Source organism: Amblyomma mixtum, chromosome 7 (genome assembly GCF_055824585.1).
Source record: "Amblyomma mixtum isolate Tamu chromosome 7, ASM5582458v1, whole genome shotgun sequence".
Taxonomy (NCBI): domain Eukaryota; kingdom Metazoa; phylum Arthropoda; class Arachnida; order Ixodida; family Ixodidae; genus Amblyomma; species Amblyomma mixtum.
Genome location: NC_143018.1, coordinates 21,232,265 through 21,255,703, shown reverse-complemented (window position 1 = coordinate 21,255,703; position 23,439 = coordinate 21,232,265). Strand labels below are relative to the sequence as shown.

The following is a 23,439-nucleotide window of genomic DNA, read 5'->3' as shown; positions in this document are numbered from 1 at the left end:
GTATAGGGCGACATAAGCCACTTCGCGCCTGTGTAGCGTGAACTACTGAGGCGGAAATTGGGAGGCGAGAATAACGCCTACGTAGGAGTGCTGTGAGCACCCTGTTCTTCCGAGTAGATGTTGCGAGGATAAACTTCTGCACACATCACGAGACAAAAGGGGGCGAAAGTCGTATCTTATAAATCCAAAGCGTCTTATTTGGTGCCTAATTAATGAGATCCTGGGAAGCTCACCTGTATGCCCTAAGAATGAAATCTCTATTAAAATAATATTGCTACACCAAAAACGTTCCTTCCATTCGTTCGTCATGAGTCAAAGAATTCAACTCCAAAACGTCTTTCACCTCTTTATCGGTTGTTGTTGTTTCATTCGCATTCATATTTTTTTTAGTTTTTTTGTTTTTTATTCTTTTTTCAGCCGAGCTTCATTTTGCGCTGTTTCGCCTGAGGCTTCTGTCGGCAAAACGGCCTGTTTGGGAGAAGTGCGAAAAGTCCTTCCGAATTTCGAACTGTGTTTGCGCAGAGCGCGATATCGACGAAGAATGCGAATAAGCGCAGGTTCTCAGCAGCGTGCCAGTGGGCAAATCACCACTGGAAAGCAGGTTCTCGTCTCTCACCTTTTGTTGTACGGGCTACAAAAAAAGAAAAAGAAACAAACCTCCCAGCGGAAAAAATTCCATATCCTTCTCTGGTAGGCGTCAAAGTCGAGCCACTTCGCCCCGACCTACTTGTAAAATTTGTGGGCCAATCGTTTGCCTTAGAATGTTCCTGATGGTGTCATGAGATTCGTCGTCCTTTACACCAACCATATAAGTTAGAGCCTAGCTTGCAGCAGGGACTCGAACCGGCAACCTATGCTAGGTGCGTTAACCCTCGGTATTCGATCGCTGCTTCAGCGTCGGCTCATTTTTTCTCCTTTGGCGCTACCACTTGTGCGTTAACACACTACACGCAGCCAGGGCGGCACGCACAGTACAGACTCACGTGAACACATCCCACACTAGTATAGTATAGTATAGTATAGTATAGTATAGTATAGTATAGTATAGTATAGTATAGTATAGTATAGTATAGTATAGTATAGTATAGTATAGTATAGTGTAGTACAGTATAGTATAGTATAGTCGACAAAGGCATCATCTTCCTTGCCTCGAAATACACTTCCCTACTCTGAAGTTTCAACCACTCGTTTTCTTTCTTTTTTATTTAAGGCGTAAGCCTTTCTTGGTTCATGAGTGGCATGGACTGAACCTGTGGACGGAAGTGGTCCGCACGAACTGTCAGTCATAGGTGGTGTGGTAAGTAAAATAAAATGTCAAAGTTGATTGAGCAACAGCTGATAAGAAACATATATGTAATGAAATTAAAAAAAAGCAGAAATGAAAAGAAAATGAAAACAAAAATAAACGCAACAATAAAAAGGAAAAAACTGATCGAAAATAAACAAGAAATACAAAAACGACCAAAAATATGAAATACAAAATGAAAAAAGAATTATATATGCAGGGTGTAAGAGAGGAGAGGGAAAGGCTTTCGCATTTCTGCTCTTAAGCAGACCTAAGTAGAGCTGTGCACGGGCCGCAAATTTCAGCCCGCGCCCGGCCCGAGCCTCACAGTACTGACGGAGGCCCGGCCCGGCCCGACACTGAAGAAACCTAAGCCCGCCCGGGCCCGGGCCCGGCCCGACCTGCAAAACTTTAATTGAAGTGACGATGAAACAGAAAGAGGTAATTTAAGAAAAATCAGTTTATTTCAATTTTTTTAAAATGCTCGGCGCTCATGGTCTAGATGAAAATTAGTGAGTATATGCAAAAGCGGCGCATGTAGAGAGTTATCACTCCAAGTTAATATGTAAAAACAACAAATCGTCCATTGATGACGGCTTGAGGCAAGTGCGGCGCTCCTGCAGATTAGTTTCGAACCTTGCAACAGTAGGGCGGCTGGAGCCACGCAGGAGCAATCGCGATCGCGAAGCCCGGCCGGCCCGTCCAAGACAAATATACCGTGGCCCGAACCCGGCCCGGGTGAATAGACTTATGAAAGGCCCGAGCCCGACCCGCGTTCCCGGCCCGGCCCGCGGGCCGGGTACGGGCTTTCGGGCCGGCCCGAGCCCGTGCACAGCTCTAGACCTAAGTGCAATCCTGTACTTTTTTTTTTAAGTATGTGGAATGCACTTCCAATAGATGTCTTTTCAGCAGGCGACGTCGCTGCTTTTGAATAACGTGTACTGAATATTCTTCTCGGAAGTGGTTTTTTTCTGCTTTTACTGCTTCATGTGTTGTCCATCCACTTTTCGTGGATTTTAAGCGAAATGCTGGACGTTCGTAATTGGTTTGTGTTTCATTTTTTGCTCAAATTGACCTCCTACAATTGGTCTTATCAGAAGCAAAAATTTAATAAAACGTATGAAAAACCTAGCCTTTGGCGGTGCAGCCGTATGTGATTATTGTAGTTCGTCTTTATTTGTTTTTCCCACATTTACGAATCCGAAAGAGCTTCCCGAGTATGTTTACATCAACGAGAATTTAGCGCTTCGGCCATGCCGGGTTTCCCTCAAGTCACATGTCCGCGGCAGTGCTCACCACTGCAGCCAAAGTGTGGGAAGAAACATTCTGAATTTCACTGACCACATCTTTATTTTTATTTATTTTTTTTACTCTCAGTATAATCTATGTATCTAAATACGCGCGATAGAAACCAGTGCCAGGGGAGACGAAACGAGACATAACCCAAATAAATATTTGTTCTAAACACAAAAGCCTAGAATACTGGACGTTTGGCCGAAGACTCTTCATAATTTGTTTTCTTTTTAGCAGCCACATATACCACTGACTAGACTGTAAACTTGACCATGATGACCATAAACCCATCCTCCTTGACGCTGTCTTTAATGATTCGAGAGAGAGTACCGTAGAATGTGTGTTGCCAGCCAAAATCATCGTGTGGTGCCTGAGCCTCATCCACCTTACGCATCAACCTGTAGCCTCCTCGTATAGTTACCTCTAAGTCAGATACCTGCGGAAATGCGCTCTCGAGGGTGTGACCAAACCGAAAAGAAAGTTCCAACAAGTCCTTGCCGGCTTCTACGATCACAGCCATGGTGAAATACAGATGTTCGCTGTGCCACTGAGTGATCTCGCCAAGAACATGGAGGCTGTCAAAAACAAGTGGATCAACTTTTTCCATGTTGGTCACAGAAAAACTATAAACAACGGGTTCAGGCCCCCCGCGAGTGCCCGTTAGTCGGAAGAGGCTGCAAGTGGGGGGTATGTCTAACCATTCCCGTCGCACAATGTAGAAAGAGATGATTGAGTTCATAATCCTCGTGCGAACGGCGGCCGGTGCGTCCGCATGTTGCACACGGGCTAGAGATTCAGTAGCTAAGACATTCAGTCTTCGCAGGATGTGTCTCTGCTCCACTCGCCAGGGCATGCGGTCTCCGCTGTCCCGATCTTCATCCGGAGAAATCCGCCGAAGCATCTCGCCCATTTCCCCCAGGAGGCAACCGTGTTTCGACACTTCCTCGGAGAGTTCGTTCATCTTGCTCTGCAGTGCCGGCAGCTGGTCCTGCTGAGGTTCCCTCAGGAGCGCCTTGAACTCTTCCAGGGCGGCTGTGACGTCATGAATCCTGAAGACACCGTCGTTCCGAGGTGGCTCGCGGTGGTCTGCAGCAGTGCCCACGGCGCCGTGGCAACCGACGCTGTAGTGCGGGGCCAGACCAGCGTGCGGGACGCTGTCGCCACACCGCGGACATTCCACAGTGTGGTAGGAGCAGTCCTCCTCGTAGTGTCGCAGGACGTCTGGCAGGGCTCCTGCGAATCGGCAGCCGTGGCCCTCGTTCCAGCAGAAGGCCTTGAGATAAAAAGAGATATAAAATCGATTCCTCTTTAGAATTACTTCATGTCGAAGGGTATTTATCAGCATCCGTGTACGCCGAGCTATTTAACGACGCATACAGAACGTAATAGTCAAGCGAACGAAGTTGGAAGCTGTTGGTGCAGCGCGCAATTCTTTGGCAAGAGGAGCCTTAGCCCTGATGACGTCATTCCTGCTCACAAAAGAGTGCTGGTGTAAAGCTGCATTGCTTGCTCCTGCGCGTCGGCGTTCGGAATGATACACGGTGTTCAACTATTATCAGGAGGAATTTGGAAGGAAGTTTCTTTTTTATTTTCTTGACAATAATAAAAGCGGGCTTTATGGTTGGTTGGTTTATGGGGTTTAATGTCCCAAAGCAACTCAGGCTATGAGGGACGCCGTAGTGGAGGGCTCCGGAAATTTCGACCACCTAGGGTTCTTTAACGTGCACTGACATCGCACAGCACACGGGGCTTTATGAGCTCAGGAATAGAAGGCATTGTCACACATGTGTGAAGAAAATTCAAAAACTTTATCGCATTGCTCTTCGAAGACTTACCTCTATTATTGACATGGATTGCGTTAGTAAGTCTGTAAATATGGCGATTTTAGAATCTTTCGCAGAAGTGTTTTTTCGCCGCCTATTTACAGACTAATGCAATTCTTAAATTTTCAATATTTTATGAAAAATCCCTCAATTTTCGATATTTTATGTGGAAGATAAGCCGTGCGGAAGTTTATTTGTAATCAGCTATTATTCATTGGATCTGATCCTTGCACTGAACGAAGAGTATATCTAAAACGCTGGATGGGACGAAGAAGAAAACAGATATAGCAACCGTTGCTTATTGCGAAAACGTATGCGACAGTATTCAGGGAAAAGCTTCAGTAAAAAAAAAACGCTAACTTTCAATAACATTTTAGATATGAAGTAATTTTCTGCCAGTTGTCTTGCCAGAAAACGTTTTCGGTGTTCCACTTTTCCCTGAGTTTGCATCGTTACGTTAACAGGGACTTAAATTTAATGCCTCAAACCCTTTCCATTTTTTTTTTCTGTAAATTTTAGTCCGAAGCCTTTTTTCGTTCCTTTTTTTTTTGCTGAAGTGCTAAGTGAAAACGCAGAAGCTAACAGGATCAGAACGTGCAGCTCTTAATTGTTGTTTTTCTCCTGTAACAGACAAAGACTGAAGTGACCATGCCTGAAAACGCATAGCAAGGCTATTCCCGAAACATTATATAGGCTATTTACTGCATAAATTGCTCAAAAAATTACGATATTTATTGGGACTAATTTTGCGACATGCGTGAAGAGAGGCACGCAAGAGAGACGCAATAGCGATCCATGCATGACTACCGCATTGCACTGACGCGTTTATCACGACTTTGCAAGACTTCAGTTAATACCGAAGCCTGTATCGCTTCGTGTCGTAGTCCACAGTATGGGGTTTAAATGGGGGGGATAAATACGTTCTCCCCGTTTAAGCACGGCTGACTCAGTTCAAAACCGCGCTGACCCCACCCCGTGATCGCGAGCGCTACTGAGCGCACGCCGACCACGGCGGGCCGTGCTCTACGGGAACAAAGGAACGACACACTGGCTGACACAAACAAGGCATTTATTGTTATAGCAACAATAACGCCAGCTAGCAACAAAATACACTGAGGAATCTAGGATGTCCGACTCACCAGCACGGCTACGAGCGAACGTCCGCCCACGGTAGGGCAAAGGGATAAACTCCGAGGCCCGACGGAACGAGCTGAGGGGAAGAAGTTTCCACACGAGGACGCCCGCGGCCAAGAGCGGAGCTTTGCGCGTGAACGTCCAACACGCTTCCCGACGCCGAGCAGAAGAGACCTAGCCTTCCCCCGCGCGCGAGCGGCCAAACACGCCATCCGTGGCGCTGCTGTCGCTGCGACGCGAGCGCCCTCCCCTGTTAGCTAGAGTAACCAAACTAAAGGGAGTGCTTTTCGGGGGCAGCTAACAACAGTGGGGTGCAGTGCGGGAAAGTGAACGCAGGGGACGAAGGCGTCCCCACATCCCCCCAACCTTAAATAGACCCACGCGCCTGCAAGTTACATGCTATGGAGGAGTCTCCTGGTCTTCATGCACTTGAGGCAGGTCGTGCAGCGGAGGTCACGCCGACAGGGTGCACGCAGTCTTCCGCGGTATTCCGAAGGCGGCGTGAAGGTCTCCGCTGGGACGACTCGCATGGCCCGCGGGCTATGTGCCCGCAGGCCCGCGAAGAGGAGGGCCGGTTGACCACTGCAGGCCAACATTCCGCAGTAGTCGCCAGGGCAGCAGCAGCCAGGCGTGGCTGCTGTCTGGTCTCGCCACGGCTGCCCCGGATGGATGCGGCGAACAGGATACAGGCCGCTCCGTCGCAGCAGGCGGCAGCGAGACGATGTGCACAGGACAGCAAGCCGCAGTGGCTCCAGATCTGTAAAATTTCCGAAACACACTCCGCATGCCTTTAACGTAGGTCACGGGAGGGGAAACGGTGTACACAAGGGCCTGGTGGCTCAATGCTCAACTCGCTAGCAAAACGTGTCGGGCGGCTGTGCAACGCAAAGTTCGAGTGAACAAAGCCCTTTCTTGAGTTGAACGAGAATGCTCAGTTCATGCGAGGTTACAAAAAAAAACGGGTGGCCAGCAAAGTGCGCCCCCTCTCAACACCACGGTCCGGTGGTCGTGTCACTTTTGACATGTGCAGGCAGCTCCGAAAAGCCTTAGGCCTCACTGCCATTGTGACGGTCAACGACCCCCAACAAAAGAAAGACCCGAAACGGGTTTCGTGCGCGCAGCCGCGAGGAGACATCAGCGTTGTGGGGTGGTCCTCCCCGCTCACTGCACAAAGCAGCTTCTGAGCGATCGGCGCCCACCGTATCGGACGGTGTCGGAACGCCCGGTGCCGAGCTGCAATACCAGCGAGCTCGTTACGGCACCCGTGGCCCCAGGCCACCCGGCTCCCAGAGCCGCGACTCCCAGAGTCGAAAAAGAGACAGCGAGAAAATATATACAGAAAACTCGGACCACCCACGCGGCTTCCGTACTCACTCGCTTCGGGCTCGGCAACTCCGCGGGCGCTAGGCCTCGCGCTCCCTCGATGCGGACCAAGTGGTTCTTGAAGAAACTCCAGGAAGAAAACTTCACAAAAAAAAAACATGCTGAGCATGTCGAAAAGTTCAGACATGCTGCAGCGCAATACACCTCGCACTCAAGAAAGCATGCCGCAGGTCCTAGCGATCAAAATTCACTCTAGGCCTAGCACTTGTCAAGTCCGGACAAAGAGCGTTCCTCGAACCGAACAGACTGTCGTCCAATGTTCCAAGAGCAGGCCCCACGTTGGGCGCCAGATATGGGGTTTAAATGGGGGGGATAAATACGTTCTCCCCGTTTAAGCACGGCTGACTCAGTTCAAAACCGCGCTGACCCCACCCCGTGATCGCGAGCGCTACTGAGCGCACGCCGACCACGGCGGGCCGTGCTCTACGGGAACAAAGGAACGACACACTGGCTGACACAAACAAGGCATTTATTGTTATAGCAACAATAACGCCAGCTAGCAACAAAATACACTGAGGAATCTAGGATGTCCGACTCACCAGCACGGCTACGAGCGAACGTCCGCCCACGGTAGGGCAAAGGGATAAACTCCGAGGCCCGACGGAACGAGCTGAGGGGAAGAAGTTTCCACACGAGGACGCCCGCGGCCAAGAGCGGAGCTTTGCGCGTGAACGTCCAACACGCTTCCCGACGCCGAGCAGAAGAGACCTAGCTATAGTGAACTGACCTAGCCTTCCCCCGCGCGCGAGCGGCCAAACACGCCATCCGTGGCGCTGCTGTCGCTGCGACGCGAGCGCCCTCCCCTGTTAGCTAGAGTAACCAAACTAAAGGGAGTGCTTTTCGGGGGCAGCTAACAACAGTGGGGTGCAGTGCGGGAAAGTGAACGCAGGGGACGAAGGCGTCCCCACAAGAGAAAGCTGCTATTCTTGAGCTACGAATTGAAATCAACGCCCCCGCTCCTCCTCCATCTTGCGCACGCTTGTGCATGCCGTTTGCCCGATTCTTATCGTACCGACTGTGCTGTACTCATTCCACTGGCGTAGGACTAAAGAATAAAGCATCTCATTGAGAACTGCTAACGTGCAAAACCAAGCTAACAAGTATCGACAAGTATCGGTTTGGTTTGGTTTGGTTTATTGGGGTTTAACGTCCCAAAGGGACTCAGGCTATGAGGGACGCCGTATAGTGAAGGGCTCTGGAAATTTCGACCACCTGGGGCTCTTTAACGTGCACTGACATCACATAGTACACGGGCTTCTAGAATTTCGCCTCCACCGAAATTAGGCCGCCGCGGCCGGCATCGCACTAGAGTCTTACGGGCCAGCAGCCGAGCGCCGTAACCACTCAGCCACTGCGGCGGGGGGACAAATATTGAAGAAAAAAATCATTTCAATTGAGGGTACTTAAACATGAAATAATATAAAAAAACATTAAGATGCTCATTTTGCTCTTCCTCCAACTTTTTGTCTCAGAAGGAAATATATTATTCAAAGTGTGAACGACATTATGGAATGATAAGACAGGAAACCGCGCTCTTTCCCAGTCTCATTGTTCGAACCGTGGGCTCACTCACCTTGTTTTCATGAAGTGTAGTGTATGAGAAGGCCCACTTTCGGAACTTGGCACAGGATGCAAGAATAGCAGAGACCGACTCTGACCGATCCGGGCGATAAACGACGGAGAAGAAAGCGAAGCGGATGCCTTTGTGCCGTGTTCCTGACGCTTTAAATTACATACTCGAAAAATTGCCCGTGATATTGCGGTCTTGCAGCGGTCGGGTTTACGATAGTCTGCGGGACGCGGTCGGTTCCGAATATTGGTAAATTTTCGATACCTCAATCTTTTGAATCGACTTGGAACCAAATAACAAACATCTGAAAATCATATTCTAAATTCTAAACGTTCACGCAGTTATGAAAGTAATACGTAAAAAGATTCAGTACCGATCCTATGCTCCAGCTGGCATGTAAAACATCTCGGTGAAAGCGGCCAAACAGCCAGAGTGATCCTGTACGAGTTTTGCTATATGCAGTGAAGTTCCGCCGATCTTCAGGACCGGCGCACAGAATTGCCTCACGACAAAAAAGTAGTCCGTTGTTAAATTCTCTTGTCGCCTAAACAAGAATATAGACAAAAAAAGGTTATAAGCTCTTGAATTTGACACCTTACTTGTTTAATAAAGACAAACGTTACAAAACTTATTTAATTTACTTTTGTGGCTGGCTAGCGGAGTAACACAGCGCGCCGCGAACCGTGACCTAATGTTAACAACTGCTGTTTTTTTTTTAAGTTTTATCCTACAATAGCACAAAAATTCAGGGGGCACTTTGACTGTCTAAAGTGCGTAGAGGCGAAATCGTTTTCCGCACCACTTTCAGTGCTTCTGTGGCACTGGTGGCGTCAAATGTAATTGAGTACTAATTACTAAGTGATGACAAATCACTAATTAATGGTTAATTACTGATTAATGCCTGAATACTAATTAACTGCTAATTAAGCTTAAGCTTCGCCTTTAGGAGTGGAACGCGACAGCGTGTTGTAGCGCTGCCAGGGAGTCCACGGAACGTCACCACCCGTTCGGCGCGATGCCTTGCCGTTTCAACGGAACGGTTTTTGAGGAAAGGAAATGGCGCAGTAAATCTCTGCCATCTCGGTGGACACCTGAACCGCACCGTAGAGGAACGGAGGAAGTGGGAGTGAAAGAAGAAAGACGAAGATGGCCCGTAATGAAGAAAATGAAAATTGTATTTGAGGAAAGAAAATTACGCAGTAACTGTCTCACATATCTCGGTGGACACCCGTCAAAATTCAGGGGGGGGGGGGGGGGGGGTGCACTTTTTTGACCTAAAGTGTGGTCACTGATGTGTGGTTAAGATGTTAAGCTTCGCCTCTAAGAGTGGAACGCGAGAGCGTCTTGCAACGCTGCCAGGGAGTCCATAGAACGCCATCGCCCATTCGGTTCTACGCATGGCTCGTCGGTAAATTGGTTTTTGAGGAAAGGAAATGTATTTCTCTCTCATATCTCGGTGGACACCTAAACCTCGCCGGAAGGGAAGGGAGGAGGATGGCAGTGAGCGAAGACACCGTATTCATTAGACGTGCCTTTGTTCATTCCAAACCATCGAGCTGGCATGCATGGCGGAGTGGATAGCATGCTCGTCTCGCACTCCGAAGACCGGGGTTCGATTCCCGAGCTCGACCAATTTCTTTCTAGGTTTTATTTATTTATATGGCCTGACTAGAGAAGTTAATTAGGCTAATTGGGTAATTAAGCAATTAACTAAGCTCAGTCCCACTTACTTGGAGCATCACTATATGGTCCCTTCAATTGGTTGCATGTGTTACTAGCCAAAGTACAATTGGCCCCGTTTAAAATTGGCGCACTGTGACGTCACGACCGTTTCGACCAACTGAAAAGCGTGACATTCTCTGTCGACAACTGCTGCTTACAACGATGAGACATTAAAGGCTTTCGCCTTAATATTGCAACAAACCTAACTCCATTCACTAATCGCATAAATACTCTTCAGCTGAAGGAGCCTCACCTTTTGGGGGTACCAATCTTTCTTGCAGGCAATACAGTATTGTTGCACTCATCCTCGTAGAAGCGTTCCTGGTCCAGCGGACAGACGCCCCCGCGCCATCTTGGCTACTGGCGCTTTTGTATGTCTCGCAAAGCGTGTGTCCGCAAGGAAGCAACTGGGTGCTTCTTGGGATCACCCCGCATAGGGAGCACACATATCGCTCCACCACGTCCGTTGCAAACCGCGTGGGCCTCCATTTGACGCCGCAGGGGCCTCCGGTGCTCAGCCGCAGCAGCCTTGTTGCGCCCGAGTCCGGCATGGTTGTCACACTATTCGCCGCTCAGGACGTCGCTCAGCACGCAGGAGGTCGGACACAGCGTCGGTAAGCGTTATCGCATCCAGGCTGGCGTTCCTTGTCGCAACCGGAAGCTGGTTCGCCTCTCCTCCTCCGCTGTTTCTCTCTCCTCGCTTTCTTCCGCACCGAGCTTCGGGGCCCGGCAAGGGCGGGTCGCTCGAAGGGGGGGGGGGGAGTAACACCGTTTCGCTCGAAAGATGGTTTGGTTTTTGGTGTTTAACGTCCCAAAGCGACTAAGGCTATGAGAGACGCCGTAGTGGAGGGCTCCGGAAATTTCGACCACCTGGGGTTCTTTAACGTGCACTGACATCGCACAGTACACGATGTCAGTGCACGTTAAAGAACCCCAGGTGGTCGAAATTTCCGAAGAGAAACGCTGCGTCGTCGTTGCGTCGTCAGCGTGTTTTAAGCATGAAATGCTTTTAGCTCCCGTTGTCGGCAGTGTGGTGACGTCACGCCGAGACCGAGAGCCATCATCCGGGCACTGAAATCCACTCATCCGGGCACTGAATTCCAGTTATCCGGGCACTGAATTCCAGTCATCCGGGCTCTGAAACGAGAACATCCGGGCACCGTACGAGACTTAACGAGATTTAACGAGACTCTCTAAGCCCTCCTACGCGACCGGCATGCAAGCGCCGGTTGTCCAAACGAGACAAAAAATAACTGCTGCCAGTGCCTTCTCAATGTTTATCAAGATATCAGTGGAGCTGTGGGTTTGATAATGCACGGAATTATAATTTCCGATTTCTAATAACGCGTGCAAAAAGCACATAAATGCCACGTTACACTTCGTTGTCATACGTGATCCGGGGGAGAAGCGCTGCGTTCAAAGGGCAAGGCATCGCGCCGAACGGGTGGTGGCGTTCCTCCCTTCCATTACGGTGCGGTTCGGGTGTCCACCGAGATGGCAGAGAATTACTGCGCCATTTCCTTTCCTCAAAAAACCTTGCGTTCAAATGGCAAGGCATCGCGCTGAACGGGTGGTGGCGTTCCTCCCTTCCTGTACGGTGCGGTTCGGGTGTCCACCGAGATGACATTAGGCCCGTAAACATTTCATGCTTACTCTACTCTCGGTTACGGGAGAGGCAGAGAATTTTTTTGAGACGGCCCTGACTTGAAAATGGGGTGTCATTAGCCAGCTTCAATGTTTCACGCCCCAAGTCACGTGCACCACTTTCCAGTTTCTCAAGTGAGCATTTCATCGATTCATCTGCTTACGCCAAGCGAAACGTGGTGTGCAACGAACGCTCAAGCGCTTTCTTGGAAAGCAAGCTCTGTTAAAGAAGTGTGCTGACACCGCGTCGCCGCATCAGGTCCGACTTAGGGGTGCAATTCTCACGCTCTTGGTGAGGGACCAGCTTGACATCGAACTGAAGTGCAGCATGCACGCACCGAGTGTGTCATAAAGCGCATCATTAAGAAGGCTATTAGTAAGAAAGAAATATGTGTGCTGAGAGTGCAGTACGGAATATTGCGATGCAAATACGTGTATGATGCCTCGTATAGTGTCCTGCTTTGTTCGCGCAAGACATTTATTTTGCGATGATTGATAGGGGCAGCGATTGAGGCCGCTCGAGAAGTGCGTGCATGATAGTAAAAGCTGGATAGCAATTGTTTAGCGAAAATTCGCATGATTTAAGCTTATTCATTTAAAGAGTAGCACACAAGTATTTTTGCGTAAATCTCCATTCCGACTCCAGTGTAAGTTTTCTTAAATAATTGCTTCAACTGGCTGTCTTCAAATTATTGAGGTTCTTCATTGAAACCTGAAGATGGGTATTGTAGTGCCGGAGCTCCCATTTCGCTGGCTAGCATCTCTGAAAACAAGCGCTGCGCGCCCGCCGGCGCTCAAAGCAGGCCCTGACTCTCTCGGGCATGTCGCGACGTGCAGCGTGACTCATCCAGCCACGCCGGCGCCGACCCTTCCTCCTCCCCTCCTCTCCGTCGGTGCGGGCTCCTCCGACGCGCCGCCGGCCACCGCCTCTCGACCATTGGTCTAATTTGAACGGTGGCCAGTGCTGTGACCTGATTGGAGGATTTGAACTGCTGGATGCCGCAACCGTTAGCGGGCGGCTATAAAAACGGAGCCGCGCTGAACCCGCGCTGCAGACGGGCAGCAGAAGAGCCATCACGCCGGAGCTACGCTCCCCGCCGGGGCCGCTCTTCTTCTTTGTGCTAGCCCGTGGTGCTCTTTACCCTTGTATCATGTAAAAGCCCTTGTACATACTGTACATAAGAGTCATTTTACTCACCGTCGCCTCGACCGTTTCCTGGCTAGGACCCCCAGTCCCAACAGTGGTGGCAGCGGTGGGATGTCCAAGTCCCAACAGTATATCTTGTGTAATCTGCACGTGTTCCTATTACACTACAGATGTATTGTTTTCGTCACAGGTTTGCTTGTGTGCTTTGCATGTTGTGCTAGAGAATGCTTGACGAACACTCGTACATTCTTTTCAGCTACCATGGCATGACTGTGATCATCCCAAAGTGAGCAATGCAGGGAAAATTCTCAGGGTGCTCGCCAACGTTTCAACCAGAGGACTCGTCTTCGTCCGGGCGGCTACAAGTCCCCTTGTCGAAACGTTGGCAAGCAACCTGAGGATTTCCCCTCCCTTGTTCACTTTGTATTGTCAAGAAAAAATATTGATTGATTGATTGATTGATTGATTGATTGATTGATTGATTGATTGATTGAAGCTGGGCACCTGGTTGGCATAGCACGGTACATGGTGTTGTTAGAGGGATGCAGACTCTGAAAGACGCCTCAGTGCAGCACTCCGGAATAATTTCGAACGCTGGCTGGGGTGATTTAACATAAAAAATTTTATTGTACAGCTCGATAGCGTTTTTCATTATGAAATTACGTTGCGCCGTGCAAACTTTGTCGGGGCGTCCGGTATCTGGTCCCGCGTCGCTCGTATCCGAAGCCGAACGAAGTAACCACAGAACAACCGCGGCGGGTTGGAGGAATTAATACGAAAAAAAGGAGGCGGTAGTAGGAGAGAGGGCAGAGATGGAGACGCTACATACACGGTATTTACTGGAGAACACAGGCACCGGAATCGCAAGGACTGCTGAATCGGCTGAAGCGGGCGGCTCTCGCTTCGAAGGACGCCGCCATGTTTCCACGCTAAGGGCGCAAAAGCCGCGACTGCCGCAACGATATAACTTCTGAAAATTGCATGCGTACGCTAACGCTATTTCCCCGTTAGCGTTCTGTGCATGCGCCCTCTGGAACCGCTATTCCGCTATGCACGCAATTACGCAAAGCCCGCGACACTAAAACTCTATTTACGCAATCATTCCCATCTCGTTTCATTGTGAGCTGCCGCCTGTGAAGTAGGGTTTCAGGGCACCAAGCAGTGTGTGGGGTCAAAGGCGCGTGACCGGGGGCTCCTCTGTTTTTGTGGCTGTCCGCGTTGGAAATAATACAGACGAAGGATTCGTGGTAGGCAATGAATTTTATGCATATATCGTTGTGATACCAATCCCGGTGTTTTCAATAGGCAATAATTAAATTGCACATCTTTTGTCACTGTAGTGCTACTAGCGTAGCTGTTCCAGTACTTGTTATCTGCGCGACGAGATGCACTATCAGGCTCGTAGACAGCGGCTCTGGCCACGAGGGGCCATTGCGTGGTGTCTGACGTGGCTACCGTTATGGCGCCTCGTGCGGCACCTCCAGGCCAAGTTCTCGTCGGCGCATGGCGCAGCGCCTGCCAAGTCCCCTCGGAGCTGCAAAGAGGCACCCTATGGGCACCGCGGTGACAGCCGCCACCAAATCAGCCGGGCTCCCCAATTGGTTCCGGGAGCGGCGGGACTTGGCGCCGAACCATGGAGGGAGACGACGGGCGTGGACAGCCGCTGGGCGATGAATACCAGCCGCGTGCCGACGATGTAGCACGAAGCGGCGGTCACCGCCAGGACGGCGCCCGCGGTGTGCTCACCGCGACCCGCGTGACCGATGGGAAGACGCCGTCCGGCGCCGAAGGCTGCTGCGTGCGCGGCTGGTCTCCACTGCGCGTCGGCTCTCGTCGCAGCTCCGTTTCGGCCCAAGACGGCTCCGGCACTCCGTCGTCCGTCACCCCAGGAAGGACGTCTTCCAGCCATGGACTGGTGCCGTCCTCCGTGGGTGCTGGCATTGGCGCCGAGGTCTCCATGGACAGCGGTCGCCAGACGCCTTTCCGGGGCAGCTGTCAGCTTCTCCTCTGAACGTGATGCGCGTGGCTCGTGCACGTGCGTTGGCAAGCGCAGTTATCTTTGTCCTTCACATTTTCCGTGTAGCCAACGCCGCCATTCTTCTACCGCAAGCCATGGACTTTCCAGGAAAACATTTTTAGCTTTCCTGAAAGTCAATGGCTTGCGATAGAAAATGGCGGCATAAAATACTTTTATTTTTTACAAAATACTGCAGGCCCTTCGAGGGCCCTGGCAGGAGGAGCAGGAGTAACAAAAATATTACATAGAATACTACAATGAGCGTGTCAAGGGCAGCAATAAATAACGCACATTGCAAAATGTGAGAATTCCCAATTATATGAATATTTTATTTAATCTTTATTTCATTTTTATTTCCCTAAAGGCCCCTTTTTAAGGGCTTTAGATGAGGGGTAGGTACCCTACTGAGGGACCCGCTAAGCCTATACCGCGTCATACCCTCAAGACGGAGCTTAAATCTCCCCCGAATTTTTTTAGTGCGGTGGCATTCTTGCAAAAAGAAGTCGATTTCTCTGTAAAGAAATTCCCTGATTGTTCTAAAGCGTCGCGTTTTCATCAGCACCACTAAATTTGAAAATTTGGGACTAGAATGTTCGAGTACCTTCCAATTAAGGATCATTTGGGCTTACGATAATTCAGCCCACTGTTCATCCACCCACTAATCCACCTTAATCCATTTGATTGGGTGGACCTACGTTCAAATTTTGGGGGGTTCTTGGGAATAATTTTGGATGGGCCAACTTCCAAATGCTGCCACATTTTCTTCTCTAAGATTGTGGTTAAGAAGGACCCAAGTTTTTGCTGGAGTTACGTTAACAGAGACTTTACACTTTAAAAAGTTTTACTGAGAAAAAAAGTCTTCGTACTCGGCTAATTCCTATCACATACAGGAAGGAGCAGAGAATATTTATTATCGTACTCGGGGAGGTCTGAGTACACGGTAACAGACTCCGCCGTGCGTACATAGCTTATATGTGTCGTAGGCGACTTCATCTCAGCGCACGGTCGGCAGTAAAATGCATAGTGCCTGCAGGATCCTGCAGGACACTGCGTTCAGCCTTCACAAACCACGGAAACGGAATAACGAAAACAAACAGTTCTTTTGGAACCATGTTGTACAGGAGCGACGGCATTTGCTGCATCCCACATATTACAGATCGAGCTGTATAGGGCGACATAAGCCTGTTCGCGCTTGTGTAGCGTGAACTACTGAGGCGGAAACTGGGAGGCGAGAATAACGCCTACGTAGGAGTGCTGTGAGCACCCTGTTGTCCCGAGTAGATGTTGCGAGGATAAACTTCTGCACACATCACGAGACAAAAGGGGGCGAAAGTCGTATCTTATAAATTCAGAGCACCTCATTTGGTGCCTAATTAATGAGATCCTGGGAAACTCACCTGTATGCCTTAAGAATGAAATCTCTATTAAAATCATATTGCTACACCAAAAACGTTCCTTCCATTCCTTCGTCATGAGTCAAAGAATTCAACTCCAAAACGTCTTTCACCTCTTTATCGGTTGTTGTTGTTTCATTCGCATTCATATTTTTTTAGTTTTTCTTTGTTTTTTTTAAATATTTTTTCAGCCGAGCTTCATTTTGCGCTGTTTAATTATTCCTTTTTTTTTCTTCGATTCTCCGTTCCTCTCCGTCCCGCGTATCATAGATTTTGTATTTTTTCTTTCTTTTTAATTCCACGCGTAAGGCCACAGCTGAGTGAGTAACTCGGTGGTGACTGCGCGACATCGAGGCGCGTCTATTGTTTCCACCGCGAGCTGAGCGAACTGAGGCACTGAGGCGTAGCCAGTGGCACTGCCTAGTTTTCTTCTCTTTTCGGCCATAAACACAGATGCCTGTATTTGGGATCACACACCATTTCTTGATTAATTTTGCATGATAAATAGCTGCAGTCGCAGACAAGAATTCCCGAGCGCTTCAGAGGAGCTCAATTTATTTCTATTTATTTGATCTGTTTATTTATTTTTTTTGGCTATTCAAGTGCCTGCAGCACCACAATGGCATTATAACACGGGAGCGGGGGGGGGGGGGGGGTGCATTTTGCAAGGACATATGCCTGAATGTGAGCTGATAACAAAGCGTACAACTATGCATGGAAAAAAAGAATTTTATTCTGAGGCGAAGTATGAGGCTTCTGTCGGCAAAACGGCCTGTTCGGGAGAAGTGCGAAAAGTCCTTCCGAATTTCCAACTGTGTTTGCGCAGAGCGCGATATCGACGAAGAACGCGAATAAGCGCAGGTTCTCAGCAGCATGCCAAAGGCCAAATCACCACTGGAACGCAGGTTCTCGTCTCTCACCTTTTGCCATACGGGCTACAAAAAAAAAAAAAAAAAGAAACCTCTCAGCGAAAAAAAAAAATTTCATATCCTTCTCTGGTAGGCGTCGAAGTCGAGCCACTTAGTCCCGACATCCTTGTAAAATTTGAGGGACAACCGTTTGCCTCAGAATATTCCTTATGGTGTCATGCGATTCGTCGTCCTTTACACCAACCATATAAGTTAGAGCCTAGCTTGCAGCAGCGACTCGAACCGACAACCTATGTTAGGTGCGTTAACGCTCGATATTCGATCGCTGCTTCAGCGTCGGCTCATTTTTTCTCCTTTGGCGCTACCACTTGTGCGTTAACACACTCCACGCGGCCAGGGCGGCACGCACGGTACAGACTCTCGTGAGCACATCCCACACTAGTATAGTACACTAGTATAGTATAGTATAGTATAGTATAGTATAGTATAGTATAGTATAGTATAGTATAGTATAGTATAGAATATTATAGTGCAGTAAAGCATAGTGCAATATAGTACAGTATAGTATAGTACAGTATAGTATAGCACAGTATAGTACAGTATAGCATAGTGCAGTATAGTATAGAATAGTATAGTACAGTATAGTATAGTATAGTGCAGTATAGTACAGTATAGTACAGTATGGTATAGTACAGTACAGTATAGTATAGTACAGTACAGTACAGTACAGTATATAATAGTAAAGTATAGTATAGTATAGGACAGTACAGTATAGTATAGTACTGTATAGTACAGTATAGTATAGTATAGTATAGTGAAGTATAGTATAGTGTAGTACAGTATAGTATAGTACAGTATAGTGTAGTACAGTATAGTGTAGTACAGTATAGTGTAGTACAGTATAGTATAGTGCAGTATAGTATAGTACAGTATAGTGTAGTACAGTATAGTGTAGTACAGTGTAGTATAGTACAGTATAGTATAGTACAGTATAGTATAGTATAGTATAGTATAGTATACTGCAGTATGGTATAGTACAGTATAGTATAGCATAGTATGGTATAGTACAGTATAGTATAGTATAGTACAGTATAGTATAGTATATTATAGAATAGTTTAGTATGATATAGTATATTATAGTATGGTACAAGTATAACTATAGCAGAAGAATGATTGGTAGACTGAGGCTCGTATTCCTGCAGTGCACTCACGAAATAAGTGTCGAGTATCGTTCATTCAAGCCTGCGTAGTTCGTCAAAGTCGACAAAGGCATCTTCCTTGCCTCGAAATACACTTCTGCCACTCTAAATTTTCAGCCAATTCTTTTTTTTGTTTTTTTTTAAAGGCGTAAGCCTTTCTTGGTTCATGAGTGGCATGGACACAAGCTGTGGACGAAAGTTGTCCGCACGAACTGTCGACCATAAGTGGTGTGGTAAATAAAATAAAATGTAAAAGTTGATTGAGCAACAGCTGATAAACAACATATATGTAATGAAATGAAAAACTCATAAATGAAAAAAATGAAAACAAAAATAAACGCAACAATAAAAAGGAAAAAAAAAACTGATCGGAAATAAACAATACAAAAACAACAAAAAGATGAAATACAAAATGAAAAAAAATTAAATATGTAGGGTGAAACAGAGGAGAGGGAAAGGCTTTCGCATTTCCGCTCTTAAGCAGACTTGTGCTATCCTGTAGTTTTTTTTTTCTAGTATGTGGAATGCAATTCCAATAGATGTGTTTTCAGCAGGTAACCTCGCTGGTTTTGAAGAAAGTGTACTGAATATTCTTCTCGTGATTTTTTTTTTCGGCTTTTACTGCTTCATGTGTTTTCCATGCATTTTTCGTCTATATTAGGTGAAATGCTGGGCGTTCGTAATTGATTTGTGTTTTATTTGTTGCTCCTAAAGTGACCTCCTACAACTGGTCTTCAATGACCAGCAGTATATCCGGAACAAAAATTTTAAAAACGAATGAACAACCCAGCCTTTGGCGATGCTGCCTTAAGAGATGATTGCAGTTCGTCTTCATTTTATTTCCGCGTTTAGGAATCCGAACGAGCTTCCCGAGTGTGTTTACATCAACGAGAATTTAGCGCTTCGGCCATGAAGGGTTACCCTCAGGTCACCTGTGCCTGATTGTGCTCACCACTGCATCCAAAGTGTGGGAAGAAACATTCTGAATTTCACTGAACACATTTTTATTTATTTTTTTTTGTCTCAATATAATCTATGTATGTAACTACGCGCGACAAACCAGTGCCAGGGGAGACGAAAGCAGACATGACATGATTAAGTTTTTATTCTGAACACAAAAGCCTATAAAATACTGGGCGTTTGGCCGAGTGCACTTCATAATTTATTTTCTTTTTAGCAGCCACAGATAGCACTGACTAGACTGTAAACTCGACCTCGATGAACATAGTCCCATCCTCAATGACACTATCTTTAATGATTCGAGAGAGAGTACCGTAGAACGTGTGTTGCCAGCCAAGATCACCGGGTCGTGCTTCAACCTCATCCGCCTTACGCATCAACCCGTGACCTTCATGTATAGTTACCCTTAAGTCAGATACCTGCGGAAATGAGCTCTCGAGGGTGTGACCAAACCGAAAAGAAATTTCCAACAAGTCCTTGCCGCCTTCTACGGTCACAGCCATGGTGAAATACACATGTTCGCTGTGCCACTGAGTGACCTCGCCAAGAACACTGCCGCCGTCAACGATACGTTGATCAATTGTCTTCATGTTGGTCACAGAAAAGCCATAACTAACGGCTTCAGGCCCCCCGCGAGTGTCCGTTAGTTGGAAGAGGCTGCAAGAGGGGGCTCTAGCTTTCCATTTCCGTCGCTGAGTGCAGAAACAGAAGATTGTGGGAATCTGCGTGCGAAAGTTTTCCGGTGCGTCCGCATGTTGCACACGGGCCAGCGATTCAGTTGCTAAGACATTCAGTCTTCGCAGGATGTGTCTCTGCTCCACTCGCCAGGACATGCGGTCTCTGCTGTCCCGATCTTCTTCCGGAGAAATCCGCCGAAGCATCTCGCCCATTTCCCCCAGGAGGCAACCGTGTTTCGACACTTCCTCTGATAATTCGTTCATCTTGCTCTGCAACGCCGGCAGCTGGTCCTGCTGAGGTTCCCTCAGGAGCGCCTTGAACTCTTCCAGGGCGGCGGTGACGTCACGAATCCCGAAGACCCCGTCGTTCCGAGGCGGCTCGCGGTGGTCTGCAGCAGTGCCCACGGCGCCGTGGCAGCCGACGCTGTAGTGCGGGGCCAGACCAGCGTGCGGGACGCTGTCGCCACACCGCGGACATTCCACGGTGTGGTAGGAGCAGTCCTCCTCGTAGTGTCGCAGGACGTCTGCAAGGGCTCCCGAGAATCGGCAGCCGTGGCCCTCGTTCCAGCAAAAGGCCTTGAGATAAAAAGAGATATAAAAGCGATTCCTCTTTAGAATTACTTCGAGTCGAAGAGTATTTACCAGCACCCGTGTGCACCGAGCTATTTAACGACGAGTACAGAAGGTAATAGACAAGCGAACAACGTTGCAAACTGTTGGTGCCGCGCGCATTCCTTTAGCAAGAGCAGCCTTAGCCCTGATGAAGTCATTCCTGCTCACAAAAGAGTGCTGGTGTCAAGCTGCATCGCTTGCGCCTGTGCATCGGCGTTCGGAATGATACACGGTGTTCAACTATTATCAGGAGGCACTTGGAGGGAGTTTTTTTTTTCGTTATTTTCTTGCGAATGACAAAAGGGGGCCTTATATGAGCTCACAAATCGATAGGCACTGTCGAAAATGCGTGATTACAATTTAAAACTTTTTGGGCATTGTTATTCGAAGACTTATCTCTATTATTGACGTGAATTGCGTTAGTATGTGTGTAAATATGGCGATTTTGGCTTCTTCGCAGAAGTGTTTTTTCGCCGCCTATTTACCGCCTAATGTCATTCTTCAATTTTCAATATTTTATCGAAAATCCCTCAATCTTGAGTATGTTGTGCGGGAGATAAGCCATGCAGAGGTTCATTTGTAATCAGTTGGTATTCATTGGACTTCCTTGCACTAAATGAAGACTAGATCTAAAACGCTATATGGGGCGATGAAGAAACCAAATATAGCAACCGTTGCTTATTGCAAAAACGTATGCGACAGTATTCAGGGAAAAGCTTGAGTCAAAACAAAAGATGACATTTAAAAAATACAAAGTACTGTCACGTTGTAGTGACCGCAGTCCATCGGTCACGAAAACACCAACAAGACTTGGAAACGATGCTGTTTATTTGGGCTGACTTGCGCCCGCAAAAGAACTGAATCACTCGGCGGCGGCGTAAGCAACAAACGTGCTCGTCAGTCGTCGAACTACGAATGCCCGCCGCTCGCGGCATCGCTCAATTTAAAACCGGCAAGGAAACTTCCAGATAACAGGTCAAGATCATCTACGGTAGTCTGGAAAAACCTAGATGCAGCCTTTCATGGCTGCGAACAATCGAGATTAGTCTGGTCGCTTCTCGCGTCACGATCAAAAGTGGTAACGACCCTTTCCTGCTGTCTTGAGCGTGAACGAACAAACACTACAATGATACGTGGCATTACCCCCCTTCCAAAGAGGCATCGTCTCGATGCTTTAAAATGAAAATAAACACGGACAATGAAAACTTCCCGAGTCCTTTAGCGTTCGTAATATGGCTTCAGGCGTACGACATGTACGACTTCCGGGCGTGTGCGGCGTCGCTGAGATGCTGTCGTGCCGTCGGGGATGACTTCATAGTCGAGGTCACCGATGCGACGGAGAACATTGTACGGGCTAAAGTAGCGTCGCAGCAACTTTTCACTCAATCCATGGCGGCGAACTGGCGTCCATATCCAAACGCGATCACCTGGCTTGTAATGCGTGTCTCGTCGGCGCAGATTGTATACTGTCGGGCGTCGGTGTGCTGCTGGTCTTGAATGCGAAGCCACGCAAGTCTTCAGGCTTCCTCGGCGCGATGAAGGTAGGCGGCGACGTCGAGGTTGTCTTCGTCAGAAACGTGCGGGAGCATTGCGTCGAGTGTTGTCGTGGGCTTCCTGCCGTATACCAGCTGGAATGGGGTAAACCTGGTTGTCTCCTGGACGGCAGTATTATACGCGAAGATCACGGAGGGCAGAATGGAGTCCCACGTCTTGTGTTCGGCGTCGATGTACATGGAGAGCATGTCTGCGATGGTCTTGTTCAGACGCTCTGTGAGTCCGTTGGTTTGTGGATTTTAGGCAGTTGTCCTCCGATGGCTTGTCTGGCTGTAGTTTAAAATGGCTTGCGTCAGCTCCGCTGTAAATGCCGTTCCTCTGTCTGTGATGAGCACTTCGGGGGCGCCGTGTCGCAGGAGAATTTGCTCGACAAAAAATGGCTGAGGCTTAACTTGGTTAAGCCTGGAGAATGCGAAGCATCATCGTGTCGCGTAATTTGGAGGCGCACAACCACAGCGACGGCGCGAGGTGGGCCCCCGTTTCTCCACTGTCGTGACGTCATCAAGTCACGTGGTGTGACGTCATGTATCACGTGATTTGGAGGCGCACAACCACAGCGACGGCGCGAGGTGGGCCCCCGTTTCTCCACTGTCGTGACGTCATCGTGTCACGTGGTGTGGCGTCATGTATCACGTGATTTGGAGGCGCACAACCACAGCGACGGCGCGAGGTGGGCCCCCGTTTCTCCACTGCCGTGACGTCATCGTGTCACGTGGTGTGACGTCATGTATCACGTGATTTGGAGGCGCACAACCACAGCGACGGCGCGAGGTGGGCCCCCGTTTCTCTACTGTCGTGACGTCATCGTGTCACGTGGTGTGACGTCATGTATCACGTGATTTGGAGGCGCATAACCACGGTGAAGGGCTGAAGTGGTAGCTAAAGTAGTATGCTTCGCATAAAAATTTTGCGACTTCTTTGCGGTACCATTAGGCAACGCTTTTGCTTCGGCGTATCGGGTCATGTAGTCGGTGGCCACGATGACCCACTTGTTACCTGATGATGAAGTCGGAAAGGGGCCGAGGGGGTCCATTCCTATTTGCTGAAACGGCTTAGTTGCACGTGGTATGGGGTTCAGGAGTCCAGCTGGTCTAGTCGGAGGCGTTTTGCGTCGCTGACACTCACGGCACGTTTTCACGTAATGGGAAACGTCGGT

At 48.6% G+C, this 23,439-nt stretch overlaps 1 protein-coding gene and 1 long non-coding RNA gene across 3 annotated transcripts in view; both read right to left on the bottom strand.

Annotated features, from left to right (window-relative positions):
* Positions 1-1,730: 1,730 nt before the first annotated feature.
* Positions 1,731-23,439, bottom strand: part of LOC149335202 (uncharacterized) — a 28,394-nt gene continuing 6,685 nt past the window's right edge. The window contains exon 2 of one of the 2 annotated variants that reach the window (XM_089551875.1): positions 1,731-3,851. In XM_089551875.1, coding sequence (XP_089408001.1) covers positions 2,832-3,851 — 1,020 coding nt within the window. In that variant the 3' untranslated portion in view covers positions 1,731-2,831. Of the gene's footprint in view, positions 3,852-19,567; positions 20,694-23,439 lie in introns of those variants that run through there. The other variant, XM_089551876.1, reaches the window with a different exon arrangement.
* On the bottom strand, positions 5,454-10,453 carry LOC149335203 (uncharacterized). The gene is made up of 2 exons (XR_016284022.1): positions 7,458-10,453; positions 5,454-6,292 (listed from the first exon to the last, which is right to left on the bottom strand). It is a non-coding gene; the product is annotated as an uncharacterized LOC149335203 (long non-coding RNA).